This window comes from Pristiophorus japonicus, chromosome 3 (genome assembly GCF_044704955.1).
Source record: "Pristiophorus japonicus isolate sPriJap1 chromosome 3, sPriJap1.hap1, whole genome shotgun sequence".
In the NCBI taxonomy this organism is placed as follows: Eukaryota; Metazoa; Chordata; class Chondrichthyes; family Pristiophoridae; genus Pristiophorus; species Pristiophorus japonicus.
This window is the reverse complement of record NC_091979.1, coordinates 65849576-65873837: the sequence shown is the minus strand read 5'-3', so window position 1 is coordinate 65873837 and position 24262 is coordinate 65849576. Positions and strand designations below refer to the sequence as shown.

General features: G+C 45.7%; 1 protein-coding gene across 7 annotated transcripts in view; it reads left to right on the top strand.

The window, feature by feature from the left end:
* The window catches only part of thsd7ba (thrombospondin, type I, domain containing 7Ba), a 1512301-nt gene that overhangs the window by 851862 nt on the left and 636177 nt on the right, over positions 1-24262 (top strand). For all 7 annotated transcript variants that reach the window (XM_070875389.1, XM_070875388.1, XM_070875385.1 and 4 more), the window contains one exon: positions 19218-19333. In XM_070875389.1, the coding sequence (XP_070731490.1) occupies positions 19218-19333 (116 nt within the window). The remainder of the gene's footprint in view (positions 1-19217; positions 19334-24262) is intronic.

Genomic DNA, 24262 nt, shown 5'->3' with positions numbered 1-24262 from the left:
ACACTAAACATCCATAAGACAAAGGTCCTCCACCAACCTGACCCCGCCACACAGCACTTATAATGACAATGACGAGATCAAATTACACATTTCAGAGATTTTGAATTACTCTCCACCAGGCATGATCAAATTGTACAATCCAGACTGTTGAATATGTCTTGTCCTCCAAGGGGACCAATCAGAAATCCAACCGACTTGTGGTGCAAATAAATGCAGCCAACAAATTATTGCCATTCACATTGGGGCCATTTTTTGAGGCCTCCAGTGGTCCCTTTAAGAACATTGGTTAACAACTGAAGATGCAGAAACGCTAATCAGAGCTTGCGCAGGAGCCTCAGTTCAATATTGAAATGAGGCTTGCATTCATTTCAGGTGGCTCTCAGGGCAATCCAAAAAAAGGTACGGAGAGATTGGGCGCAGGCCTCTGCCCTATTAAATTGGTTATTGTAAAATGGACACAACGATGTCTCCCAAAGGTCTACTCTAAGACACTAATTACATACATTAAATAAATAGAAGCATCAGTAGTACTATGCATTAACACGCTGTTTTTTGGAAAGAACATAAGTTTTCAGCTTAGATTCTTCATTGACATGGATAGAGAACTGGTTGGCAGACAGGAAGCAAAGAGTGGGAGTAAATGGGCCCTTTTCAGAATGGCAGGCAATGATTAGTGGGGTGCCACAGGGTTCAGTGCTGGGATCCCAGCTATTTACAATATACATTAATGATTTAGATGAAGGAATTGAATGTAATATCTCCAAGTTTCCAGATAACACTAAGCTGGGTGGCAGTGCGAGCTGCGAAGAGGATGCTAGGAGGCTGCAGGGGGACTTGATCAGGTTAAGTGAATAGGCAAATGCATGGCAGATGCAGTATAATGTGGATAAGTGTGAGGTTATCCACTTTGGTGGCAAAAACATGAAGGCAGATTATTATCTGAATGGTGACAGATTAGTAAAAGGGGAGGTGCAACGAGACCTGGGTGTCATGGTACATCAATCATTGAAGGTAAGCATACAGGTACAGCAGGCAGTAAAGAAAGCAAATAACATGCTGGCCTTCAGAGCGAGGGGATTTCAGTATTGGAGCAGGGAGGTCTTACTGCAGTTGTACAGGGCCTTGGTGAGATCACACCTTGAGTATTGTGCACAGTTTTTGATATGTCCTTACTGTACAGTATAAATGCACATGAGGCCCATACTTGAGAGAAAGTCACTCTGTGACCAGTTACCTTTATTACCAAGAACTCAAGAGACAGACGGTGGTTGGAGCTTTTCCTTTTATACCAGAAATTCCAGGTTAGGAGTGTCTCCCACAAGTTCGCCCCCTGTGGTCAGTGTTCTCAAGGTGTACAACTTAGATCAGCTTATACATGGGTTACAATGACAGTTGAATACATGACATCACCTCCCCCCCAAAGTCTTATTGGGATCACAGGTTAAGTCTCTGGTGGTTTATGCTCCCTTGTAGAGCGCCTGAGTTGGGGCTCCAGTTGTTGGGCGCTGGCCTGAGTGTCTGCTGTTTGTGGTGCCTCAGGCCTGTCTGGACTGCCCACAGTGACTGGGCTCTCCTCCACTTGATTCTGGTGTTCGGTCACCTGTGGTGAAGTAAACTCTACGTCATGTTCTTCCTCTGCTTCTTCTATGGGTTTGCTGAACCTCCTTTTAGTTTGATCCACGAGTTTGCGGCAGATTTGTCCATTGGTAAGTTTAACTACCAAAACCCTATTCCCCTCTTTGGCAATCACAGTGCCTGCAAACCATTTGGGCCCTGCAGCGTAATTAAGGACAAAAACAGGGTCATTGACATCAATACATCGCGCCCTCGCATTCCTGTCATGGTATTCATGTTGTGACTGACGCCTGTTCTCAACAATTTATTTGATAGCAGGGTGTATAAGGGATAACCTGGTTTTGAGCGTCCTTTTCATTAGCAGCTCTGCGGGTGGAACCCCTATGAGTGAGTGTGGTCGGGATCTATTGGCCAATAGGAGGCGTGATAAGCGGCTTTGTAGGGAACCCTCTTGGATTCTGAGCATCCCCTGTTTGATTATCTGCACTGCTTGTTCCGCCTGGCCGTTTGAGGCCGGCTTGAACGGTGCCGTTCTGACATGGTTGATTCCATTGCCTGCCATGAAGTCCTGGAATTCAGTGCTTGTGAAGCGCGGGTCATTGTCGCTGACCAAGATGTCCAGTAGACCATGGGCGGCGAACATTGCCTGTAGACTTTCTACCGTGGCAGAAGATGTGCTTGAATTTAAAATGGCACACTCAATCCATTTGGAGTAGGCGTCTACTACAACCAAAAATATTTTTCCCATGAAAGGACCTGCGTAGTCCACATGGATGCGTGACCATGGCTTGGTGGGCCAGGACCAGGGGCTAAGGGGGGCTTCCCTGGGCACATTGCCCAGCTGGGCACACGTGTTGCACCTGTGAACACAAAGTTCCAGGTCTGCATCTATCCCTGGCCGCCAAACGAGCCTTCATCATGACAATGCCCGGGTGCTCATTATGAAGTCCTCTGATAAACACCTCTCTGCCCTTCTGGGGCATGACTACTTGGTTTCCCCACAGTAGGCAATTGGCCTGAATCGAAAGCTCATCCTTGCGCCTATGAAACGGTTTAAACTCCTCAGGGCATGCCCCATACGTGGCTGCCCAGTCAACATTCAGGACACATTTTTTAACGAAAGACAGTAGCGGGTCTTTATTTGTCCAGACTTTAATCTGACGGGCTGTCACAGGTGAGCCTTCGCTTTCGAAAGCTTCAACAGCCATGACCATCTCAGCATCATGCTCAGCTGCCCCCTCAGTGGTGGCTAGTGGTAGCCTGCTGAGTCATTGGCACAGTTTTCGGTGCCCGGTCTGTGTTGAATTGTGTAGTCATAGGCAGCTAACGTGAGTGCCCACCTCTGTATGCGGGTTGATGCATTCGCATTTATGGCCTTGTTGTCGGCCAAAAGGGACTTTAGGGTTTGTGATCCGTCTCCAGCTCAAATTTCCTGCCAAACAGGTACTGGTGCATTTTTTTTACTGCATGTACACATGCGAGCGCTTCCTTTTCTACCATCCCGTAGCCCCTTTCTGCCTGGGACAGACTTCTGGAGGCATAAGCTACCGGCTGTAACTGACCATTGGCATTCACATGCTGAACACACACCCGACCCCATAGGACGATGCATCGCACGTTAAAACTAGTTTCTTACACGGGTCATATAACGTTAACAATTTGTTGGAGCATAACAAATTGCATGCTCTATCAAAAGCCCTTTCCTGGCTGTCCCCACAGACCAAATCGCGACCTTTGCATATGAGCATGTGTAGCGGCTCTAACAGCGTGCTCAATTTGGAAATAAAGTTGCCAAAATAGTTCAGGAGCCCCAGGAACGAACGCAGCTCCGTCGTGTTATGGGGTCTGGGTGCTCTCTGGATCGCTTCCGTTTTGGACGCAGTAGGTCTGATCCCGTCTGCTGCTACCCTCCTCCCCAGGAATTCTACCTCTGGAGCTAAGAAGACGCACTTTGCCTTTTTCAGTCGCAGCCCTACCCGGTCCAGTCTGCGTAGCACCTCCTCCAGGTTGTGGAGGTGTTCTTCAGTATCGTGACCCGTGATGAGGATGTCATCTTGAAAAACTACCGTCCTTGGAATCGACTTGAGGAGGCTTTCCATATTTCGCTGAAAGATCGCGGTGGCCGAACAAATCCCGAACGGACATCTGTAATACTCAAACAACCCCTTATGTTTTGTGATGGTGGTCAGCTTTTTCGACTCAGTCGCCAGCTCCTTGGTCATGTAAGCTCAGGTCAGGTCGAATTTTGACAAATGTTTGCCACCGGATAGCGTCGCAAAGAGGTCCTCCACTCTCGGCAGCGGGTACTGGTCTTGGAGTGACACCCTATTGATGGTGGCCCTGTAATCGTCACATATCCTGACCGACCCATCCGCCTTGAGCACCAGCACGATTGGGCTCGCCCAGTCACTGAATTCGACTGGCGAGATGTTGCCTTCCCTCAACAGGCGGTCTAATTCGCATTCTATCTTTTCCCGCATCACGTACGGCACTGCTCTGGCCTTGTGGTGTACTGGCCTGGCGACCGGGTTTATGTGAATCACTACCTTGGTCCCCATGAAAGTGCCGATGCCGGGTTGAAGTAATGAGTCAAATTTGTCCAGGACCTGTGAGCATGATACTCGCTCCACAGAAGAAATTGCATTGACATCACTCCATTTCCAGTTCATGACAGCAAGCCAACTCCTTCCCTGTAGTGCGGGACTGTCCCCCGGACAATCCAAAGTGGCAACCTGTTCTCTGAATCTTTGTGGGTCACGACTACCGTGGCGCTGCCTAGCACCAGAATGATCTCCTTTGTATATGTCCGTAGCAGTGCGTCAATCGGCAATAATTTTGGCCTCCTCGCCTTGAACACCCACAACCTTTCGAACTGTTTGATACTCATCAGGGACTGGCTGGCCCCCGTCTCTAGCTCCATTAATACTGGGATGCCATTGAGGAGCACTTTCATCATTATCGGTGGCGTCCTGGTATATGAACTGTATATGTGCTCCACATGAACTCGCTGAACTTCAGCTTCCAGCGATTTCCCCCAGTATTCATTTGGCCTCGAAGGGCTTACATCGGACCCGTCCTTCTCGTACATCAACCTGGCTGCAGGCATCCTGCACATTCGCGCCAAGTGACTGCTGACGTTGCAGTTTCTGGAGGTATATTGCTGATACCTGCAAGCTCTGGCTGGGTGTTTGCCTCCACACCTCCAGCATGAGCTGAAGGCCCCATTGTTGCAAACAAAAGGTCCATTACCAGTCGATCGTCTCTGACTGTCTCTGTAACTGTCCTTAAGCGTACCATTAACAGGTTTGATGGCCCCATTACTGGCCGCATTGTCCATTGCGAAGGTATGAATCGCCGTTCAGCCAGCCATTGTCTCTGTTGAATTTCCCCTTTGGATTCGACTACATGCTGGGGCATGTCCGATTGCCCTTGTCTGCCGGAAAACTGTGTGCCGCATTAACAATGTTGACTCCCTGGTTGTTTGCTGCATTTGAGCTAAGATTTTTGCCATAAATCATTCTGGTCTCTTCCTCCCCTGAGATAATTGTCTGGGCTATCAGAGCCGTCGCTTCCAAGGGCAAGTCTTTGGTCTCAATCAGTTTCCTGAAAACCCCAGCGTGCCCAATGCCCTCAATAAAAAAGCCTTGCAACATCTCCGCTCTGCATGCATCTGGGAACTTACATAGGCTCGCCAGTCGGCGGAGATCTGCCATGAAGTCTGGAACGCTTTGCCCTTCTCGCCGCCGTGCGTGTAAAACCAGTGTCTCGCCATGTGCATGCTGCTCGCTGGTTTAAGGTGTTCCCCGATCAACTTCGAATGTCTTGTCCGCCGGCTTCTCTGGCGCTCGAAGGTCCTTCATCAGGGAGTAGGTTCTGGATCCACAAACCGCCAGGAGATGAGCCCTGCGTTTGACCGCCAAATCCTGTCCCAACCATTTCTTAGTTACAAAACTTTGCTGTACTCTCTCAATAAAGTCGGCCCAATCATCACCAACACAGTACCTCTCCTCTGTGCTGCTAATGGCCATGCTCGCGTGGTTTAAATCCCAGTTTCTCGTCGCCAATGATATGTCCTTACTATACAGTATAAATGCACACAAGTCCCATACTTGAGAGAAAGTCACTCTGTGACCGGTTACCTTTATTACCAAGAACTCAAGAGACAGATGGTGGGTGAAGCTTCCACTTTTATACCAGAAAGTCCAGGTTAGGAGTGTCTCCCACAAGTTCGCCCCCTGCGGTCAGTGTTCTCAAGGTGTACAACTTAGGTCAGCTTTTACATGGGTTACAATGACAGTTGAATATATGACAGTGTTGGTCTCCTAATCTGAGGAAGGACATTCTTGCTATTGAGGGAGTGCAGCGAAGATTCACCAGATTGATTCCAGGGATGGCAAGACTGACATATGAGGAAAGACTGGATCGACTCGGCTTAGATTCACTGGAATTTAGAAGAATGAGAGGGGATCTCATAGAAACATATAAAATTCTGATGGGATTGGACAGGTTAGATGCAGGAAGAATGTTCCCGATGTTGGGTTAGTCCAGAACCAGGGGTCACAGTCTAAGGATAAGGGGTAAGCCATTTAGGACCGAGATGAGGAGAAACTTCTTCACTCAGAGAATTGTGACCCCGTGGAATTCTCAACCACAGAAAGTTGTTGAGGCCATTTCGTTAGATATATTCAAAAGGGAGTCAGATATGGCCCTCATGGCTAAAGGGATCAAGGGATATGGAGAGAAAGCAGGAATGGGGTACTGAAGTTGCATGATCAGCCATGATCATATCGAATGGTGGTGCAGGCTCGAAGGGCCGAATGGCCTACTCCTGCATCTATTTTCTATGTTTCTATGTTTCTATGTTTCATAAGGTAAGTTCCTGATGTCGGCAGAAGATTGTTGGCAGACTGAAGGTGTAAGATGCTGTAACATGGAGAAGGAAATAAAATCAGAAAAGTTAGGCAACCTATGCTATTTTTATTCCCCAGTTACAAATAGCATTGACAGAGAATGGAGAACAAGTTATTTACCTTCACTGCTGATCAGGGAAAGATGTACAGCATCGGATAACCTGAAGAATGGGAGAAAAAAGTAAAACATTGCAGATATCAAAAATAAATTGGACCAAAGTAAAGCTGATAGAATGCTCTCTTGCCTCAGCCCTTCTTTCCCTGTGGCTTTCACTGTTTTTCTTTGATGCTGGTAATTGCTACTTCTCTGAATTGCAGTTGCTGGTTATATTCTCTGTGTTCTACTGCTCTTCGATTTCTACCGGCTTCCTTCCTACTCTATTACTGTTCATCTGCCATAGATACTCAAATGTACCATTGCCATGATAGCTTTCTTATAAAAATGCCACGTGTGTTTTATGGTGTTGGTCAGCACCAGAAGCCAAACACCCTTTTAAAGGACTTCACATCGATCACAAAGGCTGATCTAACTGGATTGACAAAAGTCCATTTCAGTCGATGAGATTCCCCACTTGGTAATTCCTTAAAATTTACTGATAGAAGAATGCAGTTTTAAGATTCTCTTGGGCTAAACATTTCTCGAAAGTAAAAAGATTCTCCATTTAAGAGACAGACATCAGACTGCCAAGTGGAAAAGTATGGGAAAGATACTGCTGGATCTCTAACCAGCATACTAAGCTGGAATAAAGGAGACTATGAAGGTATGAGGGCTGAGTTGCTAAAATGGCCTGGGAAAATAGATTAAAGTGTAGGACAGTTGATGAACAGTGGTGTACATTTAAGAAGATATTTCACAACTCTCAAGAAAAATATGTTCCAGTGAGGAGGAAAGGGCGTAAGAGAAAAGATAGCCATCGGTGGCTAACTAAAGAAATAAAGGACGGTATCCAATTAAAAACAAGGGCATACAATGTGGCCAAAACTAATGGGAGGACAGAAGATTGGGAAGCATTTAAAAGCCAACAAAGAATGACTAAAAAAATGATTAAGAAAGGGAAGATAGACTATGAAAGTAAGCTAGCACAAAATATAAAAACAGATAGCAAGAGTTTCTATAGGTATATAAAAAGGAAAAGAATGGCTAAAGTAAATGTTGGTTCCTTGGAGGACGAGACCAGGGAATTACTAATGGGGAACATGGAGATGGCAGAAACTCTGAACAAATATTTTGTATCAGTCTTTACAGTAGAGGACACTAATAATATTCCAACAGTTGATAGTGAGGGGGAGGAACTTAACACAATCACAATCACTAAGGAGGTGGTACTCAGTAAGATAATGAGACTAAAGGCGGATAAATCCCCTGAACCTGATTTGCATCCTCGGGTCTTAAGAGAAGTAGCGCAGGGATAGTGGGTGCATTGGTTATAATCTACCAAAATTCCCTGGATACTGGGGAGGTCCCAGCAGACTGGAAAACTGCAAATGTAACGCCCCTATTTAAAAAAGAAGGCAGGCAAAAAGCTGGAAACTATGGGCCCAAGTTTCCACATGATAAAAAACGGCCTCCCCTCCGAGCTGGGTGCCCGTTTTTCGCGCCTAAAACGGCGCCTAAAAAAAAAATGACGATTCTGGAGCGCCCTGCAGCTCCTTGTCTGCCTGGCGCGGCGCCCAGGGGGGCGGAGCCAACACTCGCGCCAATTTTGTAAGTGGGATGGGGCGGGTACTATTTAAATTAGTTTTTTTCCTGCCAGCAACGCTGCGCGTGCGCATTGGAGCATTCGCGCATGCTCAGTGTGAAAAAAACATTGGCACTCGGCCATTTTTGTAGTTCTTTGTAGCTGTTTAATTTTTGAAATTTTTTTAAATAAAAGCACATTGCCATCAGCACATCAGCACTTGCAGCCTTCTCACTGTCTCCTTCCCCCCCCCCACTCCCCCGCGGGAAGAACGGGCGCCTCCTACCCCCCCCTGCGGGAAGAACGGGCGCCTCCCCCCCCGCGCGAGAAAGAACGGGCGCCTCCTCTCCTCTCCCCTCCCCCCCCGCGGGAAGAACGGGCGCCTCCCCCCCCACCCCGTGGGAAAGAACGGGCGCCTCCTCTCCCCTCCCCCCCCCGCGGGAAGAACGGGCGCCTCCTACCCCCCCCGTGGGAAGAACGGGTGCCTCCCCCCCCCCCCCGCGGGAAGGAACGGGCGCCTCCTCTCCCCTCCCCCGCCCCTCCACGCGGGACAGAACGGGCGCCTCCTCCCCCCCCCGCGGGAAGAACGGGGGCTTCAGGCTGACTGCAGCATTCTCCGTGCCTGAAGCACTTTCACACAGGTAGGAAGATGGTTTATTTAATCTTTTCTTTGCTTATAAATGTTTATTCAGGTTGGATTTATTTGTATAATATTTGTAGAAGTATAAATAAGGATTTATTGTAGAATTTAATGAGTTCCCTCCCCCCCCCCCCCCCCCCACCTCGTTCTGGACGCCTAATTTGTAACCTGCGCTTGATTTTTTAATGTGTAGAACAGGTTTTTTCAGTTCTACAAAAATCTTCACTTGCTCCATTCTACTTTAGTTTGGAGTACGTTTTCACTGTGGAAACTTTGAAATCAGGCGTCAGTGGCCGGACACGCCCCCTTTTGAAGAAAAACTCTGTTCCAAAGTAGAACTGTTCTACCTGACTAGAACTGCAGAAAAAAAATGTGGAGAATTGCGATTTCTAAGATAGTCCATTCTCCACCAGTTGCTCCTAAAAATCAGGCGCAAATCATGTGGAAACTTGGTCCCTATAGACCAGTTAGCCTAACATCTGTGGTTGAAAAGTGTTTGAGTCCATTATTAAAGAAGCAGTAGCAGGACAACAGGCAGAGTCAGTATGCATTTCTGAAGAGGAAGTCATATTTGACAAATTTGCTGGAATTCTTTGAGGATGTAACGAACAGTGTGGATAAAGAGGAACCAGTAGTGTATTTGTACTTCCAGAAGGCATTTGACAAGGTGCCACATAAAAGGTTACTGCACAAGATAAAAGATCACGGGGTTGGGGGTAATATATTATCATGGATAGAGGATTGGCTAATGAACAGAAAACAGAGGGTAGGGATAAATGGTTCATTTTCAGGTTGGCAATCAGTAACCAGTGGGGTGTCGCAAGGATCAGTGCTGGGACATCAACTATTTACAATCTATATTAACGACTTGGAGGCAGGGACTGAGTGTAACGCAGCCAAGTTTGCTGGTGATACAAAGATGGGAGGAAAAGCAATGTGTGAGGGGGACACACAAAATCTGCAAAAGGACATAGATGGGCTAAGTGAGAGGGCAAAAATTTGGCAGATGGAGTATAATGTAGGAAAGTGTGAGGTCATGCACTTTGGCAGAAAAAAATCAAAGAGCAAGTTATTATTTAAGTGGAGAAAAATTGCAAAGTGCTGCAGTACAGCGGGACCTGGGGGTACTTGTGCATGAAACACAAAAGATTAGTATGCAAGTGATCAGGAAGGCCTTTGGAATCTTGGCCTTTATTGCAAAGGGGATGGAGTATAAAAGCAGGGAAGTCTTGCTACAGTTGTACAGGGTATTGGTAAGGCCATATCTGGAATACTGCGTGCAGTTTTGTTTTTCATATTTACGAAAGGATATACTTGCTTTGGAGGCAGTTCAGAGAAGATTCAGAAGGTTGATTCCAGAGATGAGAGGGTTGACCTATGAGGAAAGTTTGAGTAGGTTGGGCCTCTACTAATTAGAATTCAGAAGAATGAGAAGTGATCTTATCGAAACGTATAAGATTATGAGGGGGCATAACAAGGTGGATGCAGAGAGGATGTTTCAGCTGATAGGGGAGACTAGAACTAGAGGGCACAATCTTCGAATAAGGGGCCGCCCATTTAAAACTGGATCTGTGGAATTCGCTGCCTCAGATAGCTGTGGAAGTTGGGACATTGAATAAAGTTAAGACAGAAATAGACAGTTTCTTAAACGATAAGGGAATAAGAGATTATGGAGAGTGGGCAGGGAAGTGGACCTGAGTCCATGATCGGATCAGCCATGATTGTATTAAATGACGGAGCAGGCTCGAGGAGCTGTATGGCTTTCTCCTGTTCCTATTTCTTATGTTCTTATGTTCTTATTATGTTGCAAAAGCAAAATACTGCAGATGCTGGAATCTGAAATAAAAACAGAAAAGGCTGGAAATCTCAGCGGGTCAGGCAGCATCTGTGGAGAGAAATACAGAGTTAACGTTTTGGGTCGACGACCCTTCGTCAGAACTGGCGAATGTTCGAAAATAACAGATTCTTGAGAAACACTGAAAGGGGGAGGGGAAGAAAGAACAAAAGGGAAACATAGAAACATAGAAAATAGGTGCAGGAATAGGCCACTCGGCCCTTCGAGCCTGCACCACCATTCAATAAGATCATGGCTGATCATTCACCTCAGTACCCCTTTCCTGCTTTCTCTCCATACCCCTTCATCCCTTTAGCCGTAAGGGCCATTTCTAATTCCCTCTTGAATATATCCAACAAACGGGCATCAACAACTCTCTGCGGTATAGAATTCCACAGTTAACAACTCTCTGAGTGAAGAAGTTTCTCCTCATCTCGGTCCTAAATGACTTATCCCTTATCCTTAGACTGTGACCCTTGGTTCTGGACTTCCCCAACATTGGGAACATTCCTCCTGCATCCAACCTGTCCTGTCAGAATTTTATATGTTTCTATGAGATCCCCTCTTATTCTTCTAAACTCCAGTGAATACAGGCCCAGTCGATCCAGTCTCTTCTCATATGTCAGTCCTGCCATCCCGGGAATCAGTCTGGTGAACCTTCACTACAGTCCCTCAATAGCAAGAATGTCCTTCCTCAGATTAGGAGACCAAAACTGAGCACAATTTTTCAGGTGAGGCCTCAGCAAGGCCCTGTACAACTGCAGTAAGACCTCCCTGCTCCTTTCCTCAAATCCCCTAGCTATGAAGGCCAATATGCCATTTGCCTTCTTCACCACCTGCTGTGCATGCATGCCAACTTTCAATGACTGATGTACCATGACACCCAGGTTTCGTTGCACCTCCCCTTTTCCTAATCTGCCGCCATTCAGATAATATTCTGCCTTCATGTTTTTGCCACCAAAGTGAATAATCTCACATTTATCCACATTATACCGCATCTGCCATGTATTTTCCCACTCACCTAACCTGTCCAAGTCACCCTGCAGCCTCTTAACATCCTCCTCACAGCTCACACCACCATCCAGCTTAGTGTCATCTGCAAAATTGGAGCTATTACACTCAATTCCTTTATCTAATGTATATTGTAAATAGTGGGAATCCCAGCACTGAGCCCTGCGGCACCCCACTAGTCACTGCCTGCCATTCTGAAGAGAACCAGTTTATCCCGACTCTCTGCTTCCGGGTGTCTGCCAACTAGTTCTCTATCCACGTCAATACATTACCCCCAATACCATGTGCTTTAATTTTGCACAGCAATCTCATGTGTGGGACCTTGTCAAAAGCCTTTTGCAAGTCCAAATACACCACACCCACTGGTTCTCCCTTGTCCATTCTACTAGTTACATCCTCAAAAAATTCTAGGAGATTTATCAAGCATGATTTCCCTTTCATAAATCCATGCTGACTTGGACCGATCCTGATACTGCTTTCCAAATGCGCTGCTATTTCATCTTTAATCATTGATTCCAACATTTTCCCCACTACTGATGTCAGGCTAACTGGTCTATAATTCCCCGTTTTCTCGCTCCCTCCTTTTTTAAAAAGTGGTGTTACATTAGCTACTCTCCAGTCCATAGGAACTGATCCAGATTCGATAGACTGTTGCAAAATGATCACCAATGCATCCACTATTTCTAGGACCACTTCCTTAAGTACTCTGGGATGCAGACTATCAGGTCCTGGGGATTTATTGGCCTTCAATCCCATCAATTTCCCTAACACAATTTCCTGACTAATAAGGATTTCCTTCAGTTCCTCCTTCTGCCAGACCCTCGGTCCCCTAGTATTTCCGGAAGGTTATTTGTGTCTTCCTTCCTGAAGACAGAACCAAAGTATTTGTTCAATTGGTCTGCCATTTCTTTGTTCCCCATTATAAATTCACCTGATTCTGACTGCAAGGGACCTACGTTTATCTTCATTAATCTTTTTTGCTTCACATATCTATAGAAGATTTTGCAGTTAGTTTTTATGTTCCCAGCAAGCTTCCTCTCATACTCTATTTCCCCTCTCCTAATTAAATCCTTTGTCCTCCTTTGCTGAACTCTAAATTTCTCCCAGTCCTCAGGTTTGCTGCTTTTTCTGAACAATTTATATGCCTCTTCCTTGGATTTAACACTATCCCTAATTTCCCTTGTTAGCCACGGTTGAGCCACCTTCCCCTGTTTTATTTTTACTCCAGACAGGGATGTACAATTGTTGAAGTTCATCCATGTGATCTTTAAATGTTTGCCATTGCCATCCACCGTCAACCCTTTAAGTATCACTCGCCAGTCTATTCTAGCCAGTTCACGTCTCATACCTTCGAAGTTACCTTTCCTTAAGTTCAGGACCCTAGTCTCTGAATTAACTGTGTCACTCTCCACCTTAATAAAGAATTCTACCATATTATGGTCACTCTTCCCCAAGGGGCCTCACACAACAAGACTGCTAATTAGTCATTTCTCATTACACATCACCCAGTCTGGGATGGCCTCTAGTTGGTTCCTTGGCATATTGGTCTAGAAAACCATCCCTAATACACACCAGGAAATCCTCCTCCACCGTATTGCTGCCAGTTTGGTTAGCCCAATCTATATGTAGATTAAAGTCGCCCATGATAACTGCTGTACCTTTATTGCATGCATCCCTAATTTCTTGTTTGATGCTGTCCACAACCTCACTACTACTAGTTGGTGGTCTGTACACAACTCCCACTAGCGTTTTCTGACCTTTGGTATTCCGCAGTTCTACCCATACAGATTCCGCATCATCCAAGCTAATATCCTTCCTTACTGTGGCATTAATTTCCTCTTTAACCAGCAACGCTACCCCACCTCCTTTTTCTTTCTGTCTATCCTTCCTGAATGTTGAATACCCCTGAATGTTGAGTTCCCAGCCTTGGTCACCCGAGCCATGTCTCCGTAATCCCAATTATATCATATTCGTTAATAGCTGCCTGCGAAGGTCTGTGATAGGGTGGGAGACAGAAGAGATTAGAGGGACAAAAAGGGATGATGGACCAAATTGAAATGGTAATGGCAGGAGTTAGAAAAAGGTTATTCTAGATAGGGTGTGAATGGTAGAAAAATGACCAACTGCCATAGGAGACAAAGAGAAAAAAAACATAAGCTCGGGGGAGAGGGGGGGGTGAGGGGGCGGGGCGGGGGTAAGGGAACCAATGATGGGTAGAGGTTATGCTTTGAAATTGTTGAACTCGATGTTGATTCCAGAAAGCTGTAAAATGCCTAAATGAAAGATGAGGTGCTATTCCTCGAGCTTGCCTTGAGCTCCATTGGAACAGTGCAGGAATCTGAGGATGGAAATATCAGGGTGAGAGTGGAATGGAGTGGACAATTAAAGTGACAGGCGACCGGAAGCTCAGGGTCACACTTATGGACTGAACAGAGGTGTTCCGCAAAATGGTCACCCAATCTACGCTTGGTCTCCTCAATGTAGAGGAACCACATCCTGAGCTGCAAAGACAGTATCCTAAATTGAAGGAAGTACAAGTAAATCACTGTTTCACCTGGAAGGAGTATTTGGGGTGCTGGATAGTGGGAAGGGAGGAGGTAAAAGGGCAGGTTTTGCATCTCCTGCGCTTGCACGGGAAGGTACCATGGGAAGGGGAGGGGCTGCTGGGGATGGCTGAAGAATGGACCAGGGGAACACAGAGGGGATACTGAGAGGGGAGGGGAGGGGAAAATGTGATTGGTGGTGGGATCATGCTGGAGGTAGCGGAAATGGTAGCGGATGATCATTGAACGTGGAGGCTGGTGGGTTGAAAGGTGAGGACAAGGGGAACCTGTCGTGGTTCTGAGAGGGAGGGGAAGGGGTGAGAGCAGAGGTGTGGGAAATAGAACAGACACAGTCGAGGGCCATGTTCACCACAGCAGAGGGGAATCTTCGGTTGAGGAAAAAGGAAGACATTTCAGAGGCACTAGTGTGAAAGGTGGCGTCATCAGAGCAGATGCAACCGTGATGGAGAAACTTGGAGAATGGAATGGAGTCCTTACAGGATGCAGGATGGGGGGATGTGTAGTCCCAGTAGCTGTGGGAGTCAGTAGGCTTATAGTGGATACTGGTCAAAAGCTTATCCCCAGAAATGGAGACAGAGAAGTCGAGGAAGGGAAGGGAAGAGTTAGATATGGACCATGTGAAGGTGAGGGAAGGGTGGAAATTGGATGCAAAGTGAATGAAATTTTCTAGTTGAGGGCAAGAGCAGGAAACGGCACTGATACAGCCATCAATGTACCGGGAAAAGAGGTGAGGGAGGGGACCTGAGTAGGACTGGAATAAAGAATGTTCCACATATCCCATGAAAAGGCAGGTATATCTAGGACCCATGCGGTTCCCATAACAACAGCTATAATTTGGAGAAAGTGAGTGGAGTTAAAGGAGAAGTTGTTCAATGTGAGAACAAGTTCAGCCAGGCTGAGGGGGGTGGTGATGGATGGGGACTGTTTGGGCCACTGCTCGAGGGAGAAGCGGATCGCCCTCAGGCCGTCCTGGTGGGGGATAGAAGTGCAGAGTGATTGGATGTCTGTGGTGAAAAGGAGACGGTTGGGGCCGGGAAACTGAAAACTGTTACAGTGACGGAGGGCGTCTGAGGAGTCGCGGATGTAGGTGGGAAGAGAGTGGACAAGGGGAGAAAAAATAAGAGTTGAGAAAAGAGGAAATAAGTTCTGTGGGGCAAGAACAGGCTGAAAGGATGGGTCTATTCAGGCAGTCCTGTTTGTGGATCTTGGGAAGGAGGTAGAAGTGGGCTGTGCGGGGTTGGGGAATTATGAGGTTGGTGGCTGTGGAGAGAAGATCTCCAGAGGAGATGAGGTTAGTGACGGTCTGGGAAATGATGGCTTGATGTTTAGTAGTGGGGTCATGGTCCAGGGGGAGGTAGGAGGAGGTGTCAGAGAGTTGCCGATCAGCCTGTGTAAGGTAAAGGTTGGTTCGCCAAACAACAACAGCACCACTCTTGTCAGCAGGTTTAATGACAAGGTTCGGGTTGGATCTGAGCGAGATCTTATGTTGCATCTTAGCGTTTAGAAGGCAAGACTGTAGAAAATGGCAGCTCTGACCAGGAGGCTGACAAGCTAAGTGATTTTTGTGTATTTATTTAACATGAAAAAGGAAATGACTATGCTGCTCGATCTGTTTTGAAAACTCCAGGATGAATTCTTGACAAAGTATTGTTTTGGTATTTTAGTTAAAGATTGTATTATAAACATGTGTGCAGCTTTATTCAAGTACAGATATTAACAATGTTATTTTAATGTTCTGTGTAATTCTAAATGAGGAAAGACAGGAGGAGGCTCGAGTGGAGCATAAACGGCATGGACTGGTTAAGTCGAATGGCCTGTTTTTGTGCTATATATCCTATCCTATTCAAGTGCACCTTTTAACCAAGCTATTAGACATTAAATTCAGTGATGTTTACCAATTAATGAAGCAGGTTAAATTCTCTATGCCAAGGGTGTTCTGAAAGATAAGCGTAATATATTTTAAGTTCAACCCATAAAACTTTTGCTTCTGTGACACATAAAACAGAAGCAGCTCCTTTAGTATGTAAAGAGGAGTAACAAAGATGAGCACAATGGAAGGCTAATAATGACACAGTAGCGCTAATGGACAGCACATTAAAGTGTCATGGCCAATCTTTTAAACATGCTGATGCGTTTTCCATACACAGACATCCGGAATAATAATTACAATATATAGTGCTAATGAGCTACTGAGATTCAGCTTTCAGATCCTTGTCATTCTCTTCTATAAAGAGACAGATTAATGCTTATAAATGCAGCTGAATGTTGTCAAGACTTTCTATTAAATTACATTGATTTAAAATAATTGATGTCAATAAATGAACAAAGCTGGTTTAGTTCTGACTTCTGAGTGACACCAATATCTAGCTGAAAGTCTAAATAAAAAGGACTACAATGAGAATAAACTTCAATCGAAAAGGATATATTTAATTTGAGATTGACAAAAAAAGTGATGAGTATTGTTCCATAGATCACGTTGAGAACTAATACAGGGAACTAGTTTCCATGAATCATTCTATACTCATATCAAAACTATTTGCTCATATTGTTTTCATGATGTGGGCTCTCCTGATGGTTCACTGGGTTAGTGTATCCCACTGTGTAGTAGTGAAGATTCTAGCTTGATTCGCTGGTCTGCTGAGTCATCTAACCTCAACTCCGATTGTGGTGAGGAATCTATAACTGACTTCAGTGGTTGCTTTTGCTCAATGCTGACATGCTACATGCTTAGCTCAATTCTCAGAAAAGCACTCTACATTCAGCAGAGTGGACAATTATCGCATCAGTCTGTACATAATTTGAATCAAGTTCCCAGTGGTAAAAGGCCCTTGTCCATCCATTGTGCCATCCAATCCCTACCTTCATCTTGATGAGCAAAATTGTGTCAGCTGTGGCTCAGTGGGTTGACACACTTGCCTCTGAGTCAGAAGGTTGCTCTCTCAGGCGGACATAAAAGATCCCGTGGCACTATTTCGAAGTCGAGCAGGGGAGTTATCCCCGGTGTCTTGGCCAATATTTACACCTCAATCAACATCACTAAAACATTATCTGGTCATTATCATGTTGCTGTTTGTGGGAGCTTGCTGTGTGCAAATTGGCTGCCGCATTTCCCATATTACTACAGTGACCACTCTGAAAGTACTTCATTGGCTGCAAAACGCTTTCAGCAGTGGTCATGAAAGGCGCTATATAAATGCAAGTCTTTTGTTTTCAAAATATTCAGTTTAAAAAGTTGATGTTTTGAAACTGGTAACTGCTAAAAGTAGAAAAGGGGTACCTTCTCCAGAAGCAATACTGCTTAACTTAATGAGCAGAAAAATTGTTCGGTAAACATCTTTTTTTCTAACAATAACAAAACATTGGAACATTGTTGTTTAGTAAAGTGTTTTGTAAGACATAAAATCAGATTTTTGGCAATGACTGGCAATGCAATTATATCACATCACTGAGCGTGTGTCCCAGAATGCTTTATGTTTAACATGCAATGTTAATTTGTATCAGCAGCCCAACATTTTAGCTGAAACACATTCAACCTGAAAACTTGAAAAACTAACTGTCCAGGAACTAAAATAAAAACAGAAAATGCTGGAAAATGCAGCAGCTCAGGCAACTGCCATCGGGAAAAATAGGGTCAGAGGTTATGGTCTGAAATTGTTGAACTCGATTTTGAGTCCAGAAGGCCTAAAGTGCCTAATCGAAAGATGAAGTGCTGTTCATTGAGCTAATGTTGAGTTTTGTTGGAACAGTGTAAGAGGCCGAGGACAGAGAGGTCAAAGTGGGAGTGGAGTGGAGAATTAAAATGACAGGCGACCAGAAACGCGGGGTCACGATTTTGGAGTGAACGGAGGTGTTCCACAAAGCGGTCACCCAATCTGCGTTTGGTCTCCCAATGTAGAGGAGACTGCACTGTGAGCAGCGAATACAGTATACAGCCCTTTTACTTCCTCCCTTCCCACCATCCATCATCATCATCAAAGGCAGTTCCTTGGAATCGAGGAAGACTTGCTTCCATTCCCAAAGTGAGTCCTTTGGTGGCTGAACAGTCCGATACGAGAGCCACAGACCCTGTTACAGGTGGGACAAACATTCGTCGAGGGAAGGGGTTGGTGGGGCTGGATTGTCGCGCACTCCTTCTGCTGCCTGCACTTGGCCTCTTCATGCTCTTTGCGTTGAGACTCGAAGAGCTCAACGCCCTCCTGGATGTACTTTCTCCACCTCGGGCGGTCTTCGGCCAGGGTCTCCCAGGTGTCAGTGGTGATGCTGCACTTTACCAGGGAAGCTTTGAGGGTGTCCTTATAACGTTTCCGCTGTCCTTCTTTGGCTGGTTTACCATGAAGGAGCTCCACATAAAGCATTTGCTTAGGGAGTCTCGTATCTGGCATGCAAACTATGTGGCCTGCCCAGTGAAGCTGATCGAGTGTGGTCAGTGCTTCAATACTTGGGATGTTAGCCTGGCCTCCAAGGCCCCAAACACTCCTTCCAGGTGAAACCACGATTTACTTGTACTTCTTGCAATTTAGTATACTGTATTTGCTGCTCAGATTTTTTCAGGTGGCAGCTGTTGATTATTCTTCGATACCCATTTATACCTCTTCTCGACCCATCTTTTGTTTCTTTACTTGTCCCATGATCATTTCCTTTGTACTATCATACTTTTTGTCATTTAATCACTTCTGCCTTCCATCCTATCACAGACCTTCCCTTTTGTTCTGTCCTCCCTTCCCCCTTTCCCTGCCTCTGTACTTGCTTAAAATCTGTTATACCTCTAACTTTTTCCAGTTCTAACGAAAGGTCATCGACCTGAACCGTTAACTCTGTTTCTCTCTTCACAGATGCTGCCTGACCCGCCGAGTATTTCTAGTATGTTCTGTTTTTGTCCAGGACCTTAACCTACCTAAAAAAAAATCATCCTTTGAAAATGATACTTGTGAAGTGTGTTGCTTCTGTTATATTTGCTCTTTGTAGCAACAATTCTTGATTCTTTCCCTTTTCCAACATTTCCAGGTGTCCTGAAAGTACAAGGCCTGAAACGGTTCGACCATGCCTATTGCCATGTAAGAAGGACTGCATTGTTACCCCTTTTAGTGAATGGACATCTTGCCCTACCACCTGCCAGCAAGGTAACTCCTTTGAGAAATTATATTTAGCAGTAACAAATATTGAAACAAACTCACTACAGCTCATGAACTGCAAGACATTTTTAGTTTTTGAGACAGAATCTTCTACTCCCAGAACACATATCTGAAATTACATTCTCGAAAAGCATAATGTTGAATAATTTTTTTAAAATAATGAAACCGTAGACTTTGCAGAATATATTAGCACACTATGATAGAAATATCATCTATAATGGTATTGATTTTTTTTTGGTTTGCATTTTCAAAAACTTGCTTCAATACATCACAAACCTGGAAGTTAATTGTTTGCCAATAGCAATTCATTGTCTCCAAGGTGTACACAATGGTAATACAACAGAAAGTGGACAGGTCTGTGATTTGACTGGAGCCCATATAAGCTGATAGACAATGCTGGCCCATTGTGTCATGTTTTGTTATGTAAGACTCCTGCCTTTGCTGAATTAAAGTTTGTGTTATTGACAAGCTCATTTAACATCCTTCTGTACAGTGCATTAAAGAAGGTCCTTTAGTAATCGTTTAGGCTTTGTCTTGCAGAGAGTTTGAAAGCTTATACATCAGATGATAATTATTGCAGAAACCTTGTCTTGACTGCACTGGCAGCACTGAGAAATATTGACTTCCTGCTACACTCTCTCTCTGTTTCCAAGTTTTCTTTTGAAGTGAACCTGGACAAAACTTGGGACAGTTGTTCCCTCACTGTCTCTCAGTAAAGTAATATCGACAGGACCTGTTTTTAAGTTCACCTTCTGTACACTGAAGTGGAATCACTCCACTCATTTCCATTTCAACTCATACAAAAGCAAAATTTTGCGGATACTGGAATCTGAAATAAAAACAGAAAATGCTGGAAATCTCAACAGGTCAGGCAGCATCTGTGGAGAGAAAACCAGAATTAATGTTTTGGGTGCTGCACTGTCGGAGGGGCAGTACTGAGGGAGCGCCGCACTATCGGAGTTGCAGTACTGAGGGAGCGCCGCACTGTCGGAGGGGCAGTACTGAGGGAGCGCCGCACTATCGGAGTTGCAGTACTGAGGGAGCGCCGCACTGTCGGAGGGGCAGTACTGAGGGAGCGCCGCACTATCGGAGTTGCAGTACTGAGGGAGCGCCGCACTGTCGGAGGGGCAGTACTGAGGGAGCGCCGCACTATCGGAGTTGCAGTACTGAGGGAGCGCCGCACTGTCGGAGGGGCAGTACTGAGGGAGCGCTGCACTGTTGGGGGGGCAGTACTGAGGGAGCGCCGCACTATCGGAGTTGCAGTACTGAGGGAGCGCCGCACTGTCGGAGGGGCAGTACTGAGGGAGCGCCGCACTGTCAGAGGGGCAGTACTGAGGGAGCGCTGCACTATCGGAGTTGCAGTACTGAGGGAGCGCCGCACTGTCGGAGGGGCAGTACTGAGGGAGCGCCGCACTGTCGGAGGGGCAGTACTGAGGGAGCGCCGCACTGTCGGAGGGGCAGTACTGAGGGAGCGCCGCACTGTCGGAGGGGCAGTACTGAGGGAGCGCCGCACTGTCGGAGGGGCAGTACTGAGGGAGCGCCGCACTGTCGGAGGGGCAGTACTGAGGGAGCGCCGCACTGTCGGAGGGGCAGTACTGAGGGAGCGCCGCACTGTCGGAGGGGCAGTACTGAGGGAGCGCCGCACTGTCGGAGGGGCAGTACTGAGGGTTCCCGAAACGTTAACTTTGGTTTTTTCTCCACAGTTGCTGCCTAACCCCCTGAGATTTCCAGCATTTTCTGTTTTTATTCCATTTCAACTCTGTTGTATTTATATTGCCACAGAGTTTGAGTTCATGGTGTTGATCAGCACAGATTCACAGAAGTGATCGCACTGTAACCATGTAACACCTCAAAAGTTTCAAAACTTATCTGTAGTGGCTGAATTTCACTTTACAGTAAGTACCAAGACATCATGTTGCGTCGAATGTAAATTTCCTTGCAGGTGATATAAGTTTGGACTCTAGAAAGCCACTGAAGTAGGTTACAGATATTACTGCCAAGACAAAGTTCAGTGGCTAGAAGTCTGGGTATAATGAGTTACAGCATAGTGGTTATCTTACTAGACTAATAATCCAGAGAATTTGAGTTCAAATCCCACCATGAGATGGGCATTTTGAGAATTTGAATTCAGTTTTAAAAAAATCTGGAAATAAAAACCTGGTACCAGTAAAAGAGAACATGAAGGTGTTGGATTGTCATAAACACCCAATTGGTGTCCTTAACATCTGTGGTTGGGAAAATGTTGGAGTCCATTATTAAAGAAGCAATAGGAGGACACTTGGAAATGCATAATTTGGTCAGGCAGAGTCAGCATGGATTTAAGAAGGGGAAGTCATGTTTGACAAATTTACTGGAATTCTTTGAGGATGTAATGAACAGGGTGGATAAGGGAAACCAGTGGATGTGGTGTATTTGGATTTCCAGAATGCATTTGACAAGGTGCCACATAAAAGGTTACTGCACAAGATAAAAGTTCACGGGGTTGGGGGTAATATATTAGCATGGATTGAGGATTGGCTAATTAACAGAAAACAGAGTCGGGATAAATGGTTCATTCTCTGGTTGGCAATCAGTAACTAGTGGGGTGCCGCAGGGATCAGTGCTGGGACCCCAACTATTTACAGTCTATATTAACGACTTGGAAGAAAGGACTGAGTGTAATGTAGCTAAGTTTGTTGATGATACAAAGATGAGAGGAAAAGCAACGTATGAGGAGGACACAAAAAATCTGCAAAAGGACATAGACAGGCGAAGTGAATGGGCAAAAAATTGGCAGATGGAGTATGATGTTGGAAAGTGTGAGGTCATGCACTTTGGCAGAAAAAAAATCAAAGAACAAGTTATTATTTAAATGGAGAAAATTCACTGCCTCAGAGAGCTGTGGAAGCTGGGACATTGAATAAATTTAAGACAGAAATAGACAGTATCTTAACCGATAAGGGGATAAGGGGTTATGGAGAATGGGCGGGGAAGTGGAGCTGAGTCCATGATCGCATCAGCCATGATTGTATTAAATGGTGGAGCAGGCTCGAGGGGCTTTATGGCCTACTCCTGCTCCTATTTCTTATATTCTTATGTTCTTATTTAGGAAATCAAACCTGCTGTCTTTACCCGGTCTGGCTTATATGTGACTTCAGTTAACTGATCTCTGATGTGGCCTAGCAAGCCACTCAGTTGTATCAAATTGCTAAAATAAGAATAAAACCAGACAGACCACTTGGTCCCACAAACTAGTCAAACAACAGCTTAGCATAGTCATACTCACAGAATCGTACCTATCAGCCAATGTACTAGACTTCTCCATTGCCATCCCTGGGCATGTCCTGTCCTACTGGCAGGAGAGACCCACTAGAGGTGGGAGACACAGTGACATATAGTCAGGGAATCCTCAACATTTACTCTGGATACCATAATGTCTCATGGCTTCAGATCAAACATAGGCAAGGAAATCTCTTGCTGATTACACCTTAAACCTTATTGCTCTCCCTCAGCTGATGAATCAGTACTCCTCCATATTGAACACCCTTTGGAGGAAACACCAAGGGCCCGAGTTTGGTGAGATCCAAGTTTCGCCCAAGTACCATCAAAAGGATCGTCAAGATCCTGACGGTACTTTGGGTGGAAGTTTCGTTAAAAAATGTGGGGAAAACCCGCCGGCGGAAAAAATGGGCCTTGCACGCCGATTCTGGGCAACAGTAGGCGGCAAATGCAACCCTCGGCAAAGTACCGCCGAGGATAGAGTCGGGCCCAGGGAGGGGGGAACTGCAAAAATAAAACATTTTCAAAACAATAAAAAAAAACAGCAGAAATCCTTCACAGGACCCCACCCACCTAAATCCCTGCAAAAGAAATAAAGAAACGAAGTGCACTGACCTCTTTTTGCAGGTCATCATATTTACCATTCAGGTGACACCTGCCTCCACGCGGTGGTCTCTTCTGTTGCTGGAGCGGAGGACCGTCCAGACCAAACTGGGGACACTGCAGACGGGAGGACATTTGTTGGTGTTGCACGCCAGCGGATGCCAGCGGACGCACCCCAGTGGTCTTCTCTCCCGCCAGCGAGAGGACCTGATGAAATTCGCTCGGAGGGGAGAGCGCCCAAAAAACATCGAGATCGCCGAGAAAACTCGGCGACAGCCAGTGGTGAGTCGACCAAACTCAAGCTCTCTAAGGGTAGCACAGGCACAGAACTCCAATGTCCATCATTAAGAGTGACTCGGTAGTACTGCCACTGACCGAGCGAGCTGAGTCTTGAAGTTATAGCTGCCAGACTGTGCTTGGTGAGAGAACCAACACGAAGAAATAACCTTCTTGACCTCGTGCTCACCAATCTACTTGTTGTAGATACAGATTGATAGGAGTGAACACTGCAGAGTCCATGGGGAGACTCAGTCCTGTCTTTACAATGAGAACACTTCCCATCGTGTTGTATGGTAATTAATGCAATAGTAAAGAAGATCATTAGCGTGGATGAGGTGGAATCTGTATGGGTATAGCTGCGGAACACCAAAGGACAGAAAACTCTTGTGGGAGTTATGTACAGACCACCAAACAATAGTAGTGAGGTTGGGAACAGCATCAAACAAGAAATTAGGAATGCGGCAATAAAGGTACAGCAGTTACCATGGGCGACTTTAATCTATATATAGATTGGGCTATCCAAACTGGTAGAAATACGGTGGAGGAGGATTTCCTGGAGTGTATTAGGGATGGTTTTCTAGACCAGTATGTCGAGGAACCAACTAGAGGGCTGGCCATCCTAGACTGGGTGATGTGTAATGAATAATTAGTAATCTTGATGTGCAAGACCCCTTGGGGAAGAGTGACCATAATATGGTAGAATTCTTTATTAAGATGGAGAGTTAATTCAGAGGCTAGGGTCCTGAATTTAAGGAAGGGTAACTTCGATGGTATGAG